This window comes from Pieris brassicae, chromosome 2 (assembly GCF_905147105.1).
Source record: "Pieris brassicae chromosome 2, ilPieBrab1.1, whole genome shotgun sequence".
Taxonomy (NCBI): domain Eukaryota; kingdom Metazoa; phylum Arthropoda; class Insecta; order Lepidoptera; family Pieridae; genus Pieris; species Pieris brassicae.
In genome coordinates this window covers 5,173,233-5,188,003 of record NC_059666.1, presented here as the reverse complement: position 1 = coordinate 5,188,003, position 14,771 = coordinate 5,173,233, and the positions used below count along the sequence as shown (strand labels likewise).

At 32.3% G+C, this 14,771-nt stretch overlaps 1 protein-coding gene across 1 annotated transcript in view; it reads left to right on the top strand.

The window, feature by feature from the left end:
- The window catches only part of LOC123720159 (octopamine receptor Oamb), a 67,623-nt gene extending 53,900 nt beyond the window's left edge, over positions 1-13,723 (top strand). Inside the window, exons 3-10 of the mRNA XM_045676677.1 lie at positions 487-629; positions 8,385-8,621; positions 11,133-11,337; positions 11,610-11,757; positions 11,955-12,222; positions 12,371-12,588; positions 12,685-12,846; positions 13,320-13,723. Coding sequence (XP_045532633.1) covers positions 487-629; positions 8,385-8,621; positions 11,133-11,337; positions 11,610-11,757; positions 11,955-12,222; positions 12,371-12,588; positions 12,685-12,846; positions 13,320-13,323 — 1,385 coding nt within the window. The 3' untranslated portion in view covers positions 13,324-13,723. The remainder of the gene's footprint in view (positions 1-486; positions 630-8,384; positions 8,622-11,132; positions 11,338-11,609; positions 11,758-11,954; positions 12,223-12,370; positions 12,589-12,684; positions 12,847-13,319) is intronic.
- Positions 13,724-14,771: the final 1,048 nt, after the last annotated feature.

Here is a 14,771-nt window from a genome sequence, read left to right as displayed (position 1 = left end):
CACTTTTTAAACGGATTGAAGCTATGAAGAAAACAAAGGCATCTCGTCTCCTAGCATCCATAAATTTTCTTAAAAGATGCAGAGACCACAACATCATCCCCAACTGTGTACGATTAGCTCCAAAAAAGGACATAGTTCGGAGCGCCAGTATTCTTGGAACAGCACATAGCTTCAATCCGTTTTAAAAGTGTTTTCTTAATGTGTAAAAGCTATGTTAACAAAAGATAATACTAACTGTATAATTTTTTAATTGATAGCGCAAACTTTGAAATGAAACATTATGTGCGGTATAATATAGGTCTCTAATTTAAGTAAAATAGGAGAGACACCCAAATCTGGGTGAAAAAAGGTATGCTTCTAGCTTATGTAATAACTGACTCAAATTCTAGATCCACTTTTGATCTAAGCCCTAAATAATCCAATAAGTGGATTAAATTATTATTATTAACATAAAATTACAATAAATATTTATTCTCGATTTTTCAGGAAACTGCTTGGTAATAGCTGCGGTCCTTTGCTCGTCAAAGTTGCGCAGTGTCACAAATCTTTTCATCGTATCGCTGGCAGTAGCCGACTTATTGGTTGGCCTTGCAGTGCTGCCTTTCTCTGCTACCAGGGAGGTCTTTAAGGTATATAATGAAATACAAGAATAAATATATATAGCGGCAACCACTTCGATACTTCATAACTTGACAGTTGAACTATTCGTTTTTTTTTAAATTTTAAAATTAATAGCTATTTACGGCTTATAGTAATGGCTTAGTCTCCAATGGCTCAAATGTACAGTATATTATGTATACATAATATACATATACATTAAACTAGCACTTAGTAGTAAGATAATGAGGTAAATAACAGCTTCTAGACTCTAATTATAGTCTTACAATTTTGGCTTGGTTCTGGGAATAATTTAGCATGCTACAGAGTTACCGTGTCAATAAGTAACTAGTCTAGTTTAATGTGGATAACATTTTATCTCAAGAATATAGTTAATTTTATGTATCACAACATAAATACATACCCATATAATAAAAAAACACAACAGAAAAAAGTACTAGATTTAAAAATTACCTTAAAAGGAAGTGACATGAAGCAGACCTTTAGTCAGCTCACTCAACGGACAATTAAAAATGTCTATTAATCTATGCAGTTCATTAATTATTTCCATACATTGTCATATGTGCTCTTTTCGAGATTCTCTATTCGGGCCCGCAGCGAAAACGGTTAGCGAAAACGGCACGAATAGTAATGTTGTTCGATGTCACCTCCTAACGATCAGGCACCCTGAGGCCTAGACACTGGAGCACCGCTGGCTTGTTAGTTAGATAGAAGATACAATATGAGAGTTCGTTGTAGCCCACAGTTATAGCGGCGTTAAATTATAATAATGTTGTACGTTGAGACAGTAAGCTGGTAAAATTATATGGGCAGAATACTTCTGTAGTCATACGAATTTGGTTCCAATTTTCGTATTTCATTTCGTTATTATTTGAGCGACAAATGTGACTGTATGTTATTTTTTTTAATAGAATTAGAATAACGTAAAATGTTTAAAGTTGTAATATGTGAGCGTTGTGTATCTACATAACAATTTAGTTATCAGATTTTTTTTTCTAACACCATGCACCAATTTTACTTTTTTTTGTTCTAAGTACATGGTCTTCATACATTATATAATTATCGAAGCAATATATACAATATATTGTAAAAACTATTTTGAAAGAATAAGTATGGAGTTTCTTGTCCATTCTACTCCATATGAAACTAGACAACTAGATAATTTTTTTCATATAATTTTATCTTGTAATATTGACTTTCGTTTGAAGTGCGTTTTTAATAATAAGGTATAATAGAAATTAATTAATGATTTGACTGACTTTGAATAGAAAGAAATGCAAACGAAGTTATTCCAACAACGAATTGGTCCAATGTAATGTATACCTCAGCTTTGTAATTTAGTAAAGAATTAATTACTTCGAACAGAGTATGAAAGATAAATAGGATTCTTTGTAAAGATTTACAACTTTTACTTCTTTATTGGAAGACTTAATTATGCCATCAGTCAAGTTATTTGTATCGACGTCAGATAACGACTCTTGAAATTGAGAGCTAGGAAATAGAACCACAATCTTGTAGAAGTTTATTTAGTTCTATAACAAGCTGCAATCTTGTTTAAAATGGGAGCTTTTTAGATCGAGTAGACGCACGGATTGATGGACGATAATTTTAAAGTTATATCTCAGAGCAAATTCTTATTTAAAAATATACTTTGGTTTTTAGATGTAGTAAATTCAATGATATCGATGTTTCTATCGTAAGACAAAACGAGTAAGTAGTGTATTTATTTGGATAAGAAATAATATCATGTTTATATTAAAACCTTCGCAATAATGCAACACGTATATATTAGAACATTATCTCAAACGGTGAAGGAAAACATCGTGAGGAAACCGGCTTGCCTTAGACCCAAAAAAAGTTGACGGCGTGTGTCAGGCACAGAAGGCTGATCACCTATTTGCCGTATTCGATTTACAAATGATCATGAAACAAATACAAAAATCTGAGGCCCAGACCTAAAACGGTTGTAGCGCCATTGATTTATTTTTTATATATTAGAACAAAACCAAAAAAAGGTTAAAGCCTAAAGTCATGCATTAGTAAGCGTAACTAGTATGTAAGCGTAGGTAAAGGTCTTATTTTATTGTTTTTCTAAATGTTTCATTAATATTACACGCCTTCTGGTACTCTTTCGTAAATGAAAAATCAATTCTCTATATTCGATTGACCTAGTTTTTATTGGTAATAGCATAATCAACTATAACTTTAGTTACGTATATTTTTGTATATGAACGTAAAGCACAGCAGAGTTTTCATTATGACTCTTCGATTCTACACTTAATAAATCAATCACTCCGTGAGTCAACTTTTTACTGTGAAATGACACGTAAAATATAACATCTGAATAAACAATGGGCTTCATAAAACTGCTATTTTTGTTCGCGTGATATAAACACCAGGGCTGAGCATACACGAGACAGAAAATCTAATAAACTTCTTAGATTATAAATTATTGTAATAAACGGTTTATAAAAATGCAAAAATGTATCGTGAGTGACAATAGTCTGGTCGCCGCCTTGGAACCCTTTGTGAAAGGTCCTTGAAATGTGTTGTATTAATCTTTAGTGGCAATAATCAAATAATAAAAAAAATATTTTCGTATAAGCACAGTTGTTGCGATGCAACATATGAGATTCGTCAATTCAATTATCCAACCAAATACATATTTACTTATAAACAATTTAAATAAAATATGGAACGCTCTTGGTTAAATCTTGGATATAATTGATTATCTGTGTTCTAAATTTAAATTAATAATCAGTTGAAAAAATATTATATAAGTATACACAGAAAATGACCATGATGATAAAATTATTTTAGATGAAAATTTTCACTGGGTTTTCAACTAATTAGACAGCAGGACGTCGATTCTTTTGCTTAATTAGCGCCGCTTAAAGCAATTCATTGGTGCAGAGTTTTTGTAAAATATGAACTTGTTTATTTATATCACGTTAAGTAATCATTCTTCAACATTCATTAAACGTCTTAACATTGGTTTTGGTCATATTGTTATAGTTTCCACTATCTCACCAATTATTTTTAATTTTCGTTTAAACCTATGAAGGTGCTTCAGCCATTTCACTTATTTTGTACAAAAATATAACTTATAGAATTGAGATTTAAGACACGCACTATTTGAGATAAAGTCGTATCGTAGGGATTAATTCAACGTCAATATTTAAACTGAAAATACAACCATCAAATTATAAATAAAAATAAAGCCATGAAGTTCTATAGATCATTTATTAATAAAGATTGTTTATTGAGGTCAATATATCTATATTTTTCGTACTGAAGCTGTTTTTTTCATTCTCTCTCCTGTGTGTGTCTCCTGACATGATCCAAAAAATTCTGGTCCAAAGTTCTGTTTGTATCCTAATTGTATTATTAAAACTATGATCGATATATTATCATTACAACTAGGCACTGTTTACTTCGTCTCGAAATGAAGACTTCTTGCTTGAAGAATGCTTCTTTGTAGCAACCACTTTTGTTGACGATACACATACGGTATGTATGACGTAATACAAATGTGAACAAATCTGACATTAATATAATTTATTTCTACATTCTTGGAATACAACGGCAGTATTGATATCGATTTATTTAGGTAACCTTACAAAAAACGTGATAAAAAACCAGACGAATTTCGCAACTTAATAATTAACTAAAAGAGAACTTTTACATCTGATATTACGTTTATAACACCGAGGTATATAGCATTCTCGTATTAGGCATTACACTAAAACGGAAAATGTATGTTAGTATATCTTAAGACTTGTACCATAGATTACCATTTGCATTGTCGTCACAGACAGATAGAGCAAAACGTTTCCGCCTGCGAGAATCAGCTCTTTGTTGGTGAGATGGGGCTTGTCTATTTATATTACATGTTATGTAGTAAGCGGTGGAATGGATTATATAGTCAAAACCGGAATCAGAATAGCATAAGCAACCTTTTGGGCGTAGATTTGTGTATCTTCCATGATGATTTTTCTTTCTAGGCAAGTAGGTGATTAATGTTCGATACATCCTTGCGTCTAAAACATACCATTCCACCGTGAAAGATAGGTATTTCTAGCAAAAAAGTTAGCTAACTGCCTTTGTGTGAAAGCAGTTTTTTTGTGACTCGTTCCTTTTTAAACTTTTTTATTTTTCATTTATGTTATAAGGAACTATTACTGAATGTTGTTTTAGTTTTCGGAACGGAATGTCTTGTATTAGTTGAGACCTTATTATCGAAATCCATTAGAAATGCTCTGCTGTGATCGTGAAGCTGGCAGCGCATTTTACGTTTTTAAAAAAAAATTAGACATCTTTAAGAACTATCAGGAACTATAAAATTATTGTGTATGCAACCAGAACTCGACTTATTTGACGACGAACTCGTTTAGAACAGGCCATGTCTTCTCAAACTAACCATAATTTGAAGTCTAAAGGGTCGAGGTCTGGGCTAGGTGACGGCCAGTCTTCAGCTCTTATAAAGCCCGGAATATTGGTTTCCAGCCGGGCTTGGGTATTTTTAAAAAGTGTATTCAGAGCTTAAAGGTTTCACAACACGATCTTAGACTGTATCTTGATGCACTTTGGCTCAAGTTTTCACTTCTCTTTTACAAAAATGTAGTTTTGTGACTCCAAGACACGCCCTGCCAAATCACCACTGACGTAGGATGATGACCACATTATACCTTTCCGACCACTTGAGAAACTTCTTTAGAACTGTGAGCGTACACATCATAGTGCTCATTGTAGTGTTATTCAATAGTTTTTTTTCATTGGTAAATATTGATAAGGATATTTCTGTGCTTTTCACCTGCGTATCGCAACAGAAGGCGTTTTCATCGATCCACTCTCTTTAATTGTAAAGCTTGATTTAGGGCAAGTCCTGTATATCAATGATAGGTTCAGTTCTTGTTTTATAATACACGACAGAGTCCTAGTCCGGAATCTTCATTTTTCGCGATAAGATGTTTTGATTCCTAATGGGGTTTCGACGAATTCTGGCTTTAACAGCATTAACAGCCTTTGTAGTTCTAACAGCACGCGACCGCCCCGAACTTTTCTCTTGTTTTCGACAGACAAAGAGTTGTTATATCTGTTGATAGTACGACATACGGCTGATACTAGGCTCTTGAAGTGTCTGGAATATGACCAACGGCTACCCATACATACCATGCATACCCACGTTGTGCAATGCGTTCACTGCAATTCCATTTGCTTTAACACCCCATTCCATATGGTGATATAATAATGAACAAGAAAAAATATTTAAAAGTTCCAAATTCAAAATAATTAAAAAGTAAAAAAAATAAAAGTTTTTATGTAACAGTAGGTATTTATGGCCAGACTAGTTATAATGCGCATTGCTAGACAACGCTATGCTTTTTGCTTAAACCATAACTATCAGAAAACCATTACATTCAATTCAGTGAATACTAAGCTATACAGATGTTATTTTTAACAGGCTGTGAACGAAACTGACGTCATTTATGAAGCTATTTTCAAGTGAAAATAAAATAATAAGCTAGATCACTCCGTAAAACATAGTTCTTTTACATTTTATATACATATTAAAAACTAACTTAGACGTTTTGTTTAATAACGTACCAAATAATTAGTTTTTAATTTAAGGAGCGATCTATCTTAACCCCCGACTAAAGTAAAGTAACCCTTAATAAATCTTTGAGAATTTATAGTTTTAGAAGACAAAGGGGCTTTTGGACCCGTACGAATTTCTTATACCTAATGTTATGTCAAAATCTATTTGGGTAACCTATTTCACCGCAGGTAAATTTTATTAACGTTATTGCGTTGTATATTAACATACAGACGTCGAACTGGTATTTTAAATGGCTTAGGAAAACTATTTTCGTCTCTTATATATACAACATATATCTACTACGTTTTTTGTTTCGTAAGGATTGAAACGCTGGCTTTTGTATGTTATTGGATTATTCAACCTATTTTATTTTTAAAATATGGAGTGTTTAAATATATTCTAAGAATATATAATAAGCAATGTCAAAACATTTTTCGATCCTCATACAATCAGTGCTCAGTATTAAATCTATAATATGCTTGACTAAACATACATAGTATTTTTATATCACAAAAATACTTTTTAGGCGTTCGTTGAAAACTCGCCACAGGTTTAAGCAATAATACTCTCGGAATGGTTTCAAAGTTAAAACGCTAAACATAACACGTATTAATATTCATTAATTACTGCGATAGAATTAAATCACGGTAACAGATGTTAATTCGTAAGCTCGTACCATGTTATTTCGATTTTAAGCTATGTAGCCAGAAATCTAGACTCATTGGCGCCAGGCAGTCGTTCGCCTGAATTCAATGAGAATGTTTTCTGATGTCACCTGACAGTTCAGGGGTTAGCACAGAATAGATTATTACTTAGTCAATTTGGTTAGTATATACCAAAACGAGTTGCTCTCCCTGGTTTTATTTTATAGAAAAAAAAAATATTGCTTAAGTTTTATAAAAATTATAGGAAATATTCCTACATTCTATTTTATCTTTATATGTCACCGCTATTCTGTTCTATGACAGTAGTAGGTAAATAAAGTTGAAAGTAATATTAAAACGCAATAATTATGCATTTAGAATAATTCTTTACAATTAATGATAAGGTAAGACAAACGTTTGACAGTCACAGATTAAAAATTTATTGTATTATTGACTTAACTAAATCTTGTAGATGGAATCGCATTGACGACACTGAAATTCAAAGATATTTTGAGACGACTATCAGTTACCATTAAATTTATCAAAAGAATAACGTGCACATTTTTCTAATGTATATGTAGTAGGTAACTTTCCATGGATTTAATTTAAAAGTTATTTTGATGACCTATTTTGAGAAGATTGAAAAGTACAAAATCAGTCGAATTAGTGAATTATTGTGACTGCACTTTAGTTTTAAGTGCTAAACAGTGAAGTGAAAAAAAAGTTCACAAACGCAGCGTGAAGATAAGACGCTTTAATAAAGACTAAGTAGTGATATTGGACACTTTCTTTTGTTAAATATACTTGTTACTTAATTAGGTTAGACTTAAATAACTTATTAGTTTTTTTGTCTTTGTTCTACACAACAATTTATGAAAAACAAAAAATATCGTTGACTTAACATGTAAACCATAACTTGTACTTAAATTATTACATAACAAAATGTTATAACCTAAAATATATCAATTGTCTATTCAATAACAAAAATTACTATTCGTTCGAGTTACGGTAGTAAGGTAAATCTGATTAAATTGTTCAGCTGAATGTTTACCCATGCTCTCGCGTGCCATTCTGACTTCAGCGTACGGTAAATTTATAAATTATGTAATAAGAGCGTAGAGTGAGCGCGTCTGTACTTTACAAATATTGCTCGTTGTAGGGAAGACATTGAAACTTTAAAATTGTCTATCTCTTAGTTCGATACTCGTGTATGGCTTTTTATAGACATTTAACAAAATTATTTTCGTTCGCTATTTTTACATATACGTCGTGTGCTTGCAACGCCTCGAGTGGCGTTTTGCAATGCTACCAGACAAAAGACACTACCACACATGGCACTATACAATATCGACATGGCTTATTTGTCTGGGAATCCAAAGGTTTTAAAACTACAATTGTGGTTGGTAGGCATAGACGACTGACCACGGGCTTGCATTCAAAATTATCACTGGTTCTAGTGGAATTTCAAACATAATATGTTTCCAAAAGCAGATTTTTATTTATGGGCATGGTTTAAATTCCAGGTATGGATTTTCGGGGACGTCTGGTGTTCAGTCTGGCTGGCTGTCGACGTCTGGATGTGTACTGCATCCATTCTGAACCTATGCGCTATATCTCTGGACAGATATGTTGCTGTGACCAGGCCAGTCAGCTATCCTTCCATAATGAGCAAGAAACGCGCCAAAGCGTTAATAGCTGGCGTCTGGGTTCTCTCCTTTGTAATTTGCTTCCCTCCACTGGTCGGATGGAAAGATAAGAGAGTGAGTATTAACTTTTTTTCCGGCTAAAACAATCATTTACTACCTGAAATGAGTTTTGACAATATTATTATCTATTCAAATGTAAAAGACGTAAAAACTTATGTACATTTCGAGAGTCAGCATCAAATATTATTTCAAAAGTAATAAATTCTACCTTTTAAAGCCTGAAGGCTGACATATTGCATAAATGCTACAAAGTCCATGTCGTAGACTCCTAATAAGCCATTTTATATACTTATTTTTTTGCTTATATACACTAATATTATAAAGCGAAGATCACTAATCATTGGTTATAAAAAAAATCGGTAGCGACTTAACTGCGGTGGCGGTTAAGTCGCTACAGGTATGTTTAAATAAAATTATAGGCTGTGAAGTTGCGACCCTGGATTATCAGAAAACTAACTTGACTTATTGAAGAGTTCTTAAATCTGACACTTATCTTGCCGATAAAATATATAATTGTAGTTAACGTATTGCACATTATAGGAAACGAGAATGTTATATTACAATTTATGAGTGTGGGAAAAACTAAAAGGCTCATTTTGGCTTAAAATGTGCAGTAGTTGCTAAGATTTAGTTTCGCTTCTAATTATTTACGAAAATGCATACAGTTGGGTTGCATAACTGGCGCTACAACCTTTAGTACCTGACACGCCATCGACTTTTTGTGTCTAAGTCAAGCCGGTTTCCTCACTATGTTTTCCATCACCGTTCGAGAGAATGTTAAATGCGCACATAGAATTGGTGCACAGTCAGAGAACGAACCTACGATCTCAGAGATGAGAGTCGCAAGCTGAAACCACTAGGCCAACACTGCTCATAATCATAGGATTTAATTCGAATATATAAAATCTTTGAGTTATAGTCGTTCTTATATCGAAAAAGTTTATATGCTATGTAATGCCACGCTTCGTACTACTGCATTAAAGGACTACTGATTTTCTAAGTTTTTGGAGTTCAGTGTATGACATATACAGTCCAATTTAATCCTAAATTATAAATCGTATTATATAAGTCATTAAGAATAATGAGAGAATTAAAAAAAAACTAAACCATTTCTATAACTAGTAAATTTATAACTAGAAGTTATTAATATTTAATCGCTTATAATACAGCCGACCATAGTGCCACATGATCACAACTTAATTAAGGTTAATAAATTGTATACTAGTAAATTAATAACTAATGTTTACTTATTGCCCATATTATATAAGCATATAATTATAGATTGACTAAAATGAAATCGATATATAGTTATAAGGATACTTTATCAAAATTTAAAATTATCATAAAATCAGATAGGAACTGTTAGATTTGAATATTTCTGGAAATAATATATTCGTAATACGCCGATTTATCTTGTTTTCATTGTGAATTCACGAAAATCTGGGATAATCTGTTCTTTTGTGTTTAAATGGCCGTTAATAATACTTAACGCTAGCTGAAATCTTTTTAGCAGGTTTATTCATTTTTCCTGAACTTAATTTATAGCCAAAAAGAAATAATATGACACTCGTTTCTGTGATTAAATAGATGACATTTTACATTGACTTTACTTCTTAAGATGTAAAACCTCTAGACTATTATTCTAAAGAAACGTCTAAAGAAAAATCCTTCGTATTGTAACTTTTTACATAAAACATGCATCTTTAAAAATAATAATTAAAAGCGACCAGTATGTTTTCTTTTGTGTACAAAGAAAAAGATTCTGAAAAGAACTGTGACAAAACAATAGCTTACAATAAACAAAAGCGTCTAAGTTTTAATCGGAAGAGTGAAAATTAATTTTAATAAGAACAATAAAGCCTGCTTTAATAACAAATTTATATTTGCTCTTTGAAATAAGCTGTGGCTCGCAACTTTGCGTGTACCAGAATGTAAAAAATCCTCGTGCTAATTATAATAATACATATAAATAAAATATAAATTTGAAACAAAGATGCTTTATGACTTTCTTCTGAATATGACTTAATAAATTCAAGCACACAAACATCATTTAACATTAACTCTAGCCTAACTTAAGACTAATAAGTAATTTTAAATTAACCTAATTTACTGAAAAGGATATTTAACATTCGAAAGTGTCCAATAACACTACTTACAATCTCTATTAAGAAAGAGATACTCTGTTCTTGTGTACTATTTTTTTCCAAGCATATCTAATGTTGCTATTGTATAATAAAGTACTAGATTTAGATTTTAAAATGTTCACATGAGTGAATCCCAATTGTTTGCAAGCTTTATTTGAAACAGTTTCAATGTGTTCCTGTTGTGTCAATTCAATGTTTAAAACGAAGTCGCATATGTACGTCCGACGACTTTTATTTCTTGCTTTTATGGTTTAGTTTTTATGCATTGTACTTGTTATTATTAAAGTTACTTTATTTTAACTTGTATTCATTACTATTGCTAGATTTCTATAAGATCAATTAGATCAATACCCCAACATTATTAGGGCTTACATGGTATCTAATATTTCAATAGACTAAATAATAATATTCATAATCTCAGCCAACGGACGCTATGAATTCCCAAGAGATACACCCCCCCTGCCCTTGGACTTGTGAGCTGACTAATGACGCAGGGTACGTGGTCTACTCTGCGCTGGGTTCCTTCTACATACCAATGTTCGTGATGCTATTCTTCTACTGGAGAATTTATAAGGCTGCTGTAAGGACTACAAAGGCCATTAATCAAGGGTTTAGGACCACCAAAGGTAAGTTTCCCGCGTTCAGGTAGCTTGTTATTAATACTAAAATTTATAACTCGAAAATTATTAGGAATATTTACAGTATACTTTGGGAGATACTGGAAATTGTTTCATAATTTTATGTATGGTAAATATTATATAAACTTTTAACAGCCAATTAACGGCTTGCACAAAGGATACTTACAGCAGTTCATATCAGTGTAGTGCGTGACGATATGTGAAGCTTTCTTATAATTTTTATTTATTTATTCAACAAAATAAAATTATATTAATTTCAGGTTTAGGAAACCGGTTTGATGATAATCGTCTTACTCTACGAATACACCGAGGCCGAGGTTCTGCAAGACCCCATGGCTCACCGCTTTCCACAGCGTCTAATCACTCTACCAGTACTTCATTGAGTGCTTCCCCAGAGAGGTTACGAAGGTAACCTATTAAATAATACCAAATATTCCCTTTAATACTGCATGCGATGTACTTAACTAGATTCTGCCGTTCTGGTTTAATTGATTAAAGTTATTTATAGATGGTACATACTGAACATTATCAATTGTTACAAATATTACGCAAAAAAGCAATTTTAGCAATGTTTTGTTGAGTAATTATTAGTCAAATAATTTCAGGCACTCAAGCGCTCGGCGGGCACACGAAAAGATCAAAATTTCCATTTCATACCCATCATCGGAACAGATATGTCCACTGGAGAACTCTAGGTCCCCCAGCAGATCTCCTAGTCCTTCACTGTATGCTGTACACTATGAGAGGGATGGAAGAGAGCTGACTGAGAGCAGACTAAGGGTTAGACCTCATCTTACACCCGGAACCCTGTATGATGAATTAGAGGACAAGCCTAGAACGAGACGAATGGGAAAAAGAAATATTAAAGCGCAGGTAAATACTGAAACGCCCTGTAAGTACTTAAATACTATATTTTCTGCGACTTTTTGAGATTACTTTATTAGAGAACAGATATAAGTACTTATGAATTTTATACTACTTATTGTTTAAATATTTTATGTTTATATTATATATGTTTCAGGTGAAAAGATTCCGAATGGAGACGAAAGCAGCAAAGACCTTGGGCATAATTGTAGGAGGTTTTGTATTTTGCTGGCTGCCATTCTTCAGTGTGTATGTAGTGCGAGCGTTTTGCGGTGACTGTGTAACACCAATTATATTCTCAATACTATTTTGGCTGGGTTACTGCAACTCGGCGATAAATCCTCTTATTTACGCACTGTTTTCTAAAGATTTTAGGTAAGTATTTTAGTAATCTGTTTCTATCGTTTAATTTACGTGTCTAATACTGTAAGCCGTTTTATATTAATGATATGATATAAAAATATATTTCAGATTCGCTTTCAAGCGGATAATATGTAAGTGTTTCTGTGCCGGCGGAGGCTCGAGGCGGGAGTCAGATGGCGCTGACGCCACAGTAACTATCCGAAGGACCAGACCTACGCATGGCCATTCGCACTCATTAGATGAAGATGCGCCAATGACTAACAATAATAGGTACAAAATACATACATTTTATGTCTAGTTATTTCCATGTAAATTTAGAAAATGAATATATACATAAGGAGGCTTAGTGTTTTACTTATTGGTTTTTATATATGAATAATAGTATGTATAAAAACAAAGAATCAGAACTCATTCACATTAAGGGGTATCATAAAAATTATATTGTTATTATCAACTATTATAGCTGGATGGATAAAGATTTATAAGGCTGAATAAGTATTGCTTATGCATTTTTAACCCTCGCAGCAAAAAGAGTCTGTAGTTTGACGTGTCGCTGGCATCATTGCTTCAAAACGACGTGGTGATCCAAGTGGTTCTTAGTTATAGTTTACGAAGACCGGTTCAGGCGTTTAAGGTCAGCTAGTCAATAGCTGCGGTAAAAACATCTTACTGAAATATTAATTTTTTGTATCATACATAAAACTATCGTTAGGTATCAGTACTAAAAAGAATTTTTTTTTTAGGTGACGTCAACCATTGCGACGGCAAAATGCTCATTTCCAAACGACCGTCGCATGTGTATAGATAGACTTAGTTTATTGGTAGGTATAACAACAATATATTGTAATTAATGTTAAATAAACTATGTAAAGCACCATTCTAAATGTTGTAGTATAGATAAATTGTATTATTAAAATAAGTAGGTATGTAAATATATATATACGTATTCCTGTCAATGTAAATCTCAAAACACATCGGACGCATCTATGACGTACCAAGCGTTACAAATCCATAATGATCTCATTGAAAGAGTTAAGTAGTATACCTTAATCATAGGAAATCACCGCTTATACGTCACTTCCGTCCGTGGATGAGAACGCGTCAGCTTTAAGCCTTTAGGTTCTGCGCCTGTACTCTGTAACTCTGTCTAATAGCGACACCGATCTAGACGTTTTTTGTATATCGGTATCACTGTCGGGAAGTAACAGAGAAGAGCCCAAATCTTATTCATAAACTGAGTATAAGACCATAAATATTTACGGCATGGCTTTTCGCCTTAGTTTCGAAGTAAAGGTAGAGTTATAAGGACGAAATGTTGAAGGTTTAAGTACGATTATGAATAGCACCGTTAGTTTATTTGATGTTAAATGTTGTTGAAAGGATGTATAATGAAATTTATTATACAAACAGGGATCTAGTCAAACGTAAGATAAGTACTATAGTTATAAAAAAAAAATAACTATAGTTGAGAAAGAGATATTCAAATATTATCTTGTTCTTAGTTACAATATTATTCTAGTCTTGGTAAAAGATTATATAATAATGTTTAGGTACTTTTATACAACATCTATATTCTTTAAATCTTATTATTTAGACACTTTCTTCTTTTTATTTGAAGTTGCAAGTGAAATACTTCGATAATATGATTATTTGACTGAAACTAAAGTTCAACTTTTACACTGATAAGGTCTTGTTAGGTGGTTAAGGTAATTTGTTCAAAATACAAGTAATTAAAAACAGGTGTCTATATCAATCAAAGCAATACTATGTTGTATACCTAACTTCAGTTTGTAAATATTAGTAAATGTAATATATAGCAGAAATTAAACATATTAAATATTATAAACAGTCTCACCGTTTGAAATTAAACCTTAAAATAAATTTAAACCACTTTCTTTGAGCAACCTTATTTATAAAAAAAAATACCCAGAATGTCTATTGCTATAATACAAAATAATAAAATTCTTTAATAAGTTAATGACAGAGTTGAACACTAAATGCTTTAAAGTAACAGACACGTTAGGTGTTAACTAATTTCCTAATCACTCAATAAGATCAAATCATTTTCTCAGAGGTATAGATCAGCCTTCAACTTGTTTCTTGCTGCTCTACGGGTGAGATTAATACACTTACAGCAAATAATGGCTCATGTATGACAAAATCCAGAATTTTAAAGGATTGGCTTATTTAAATTA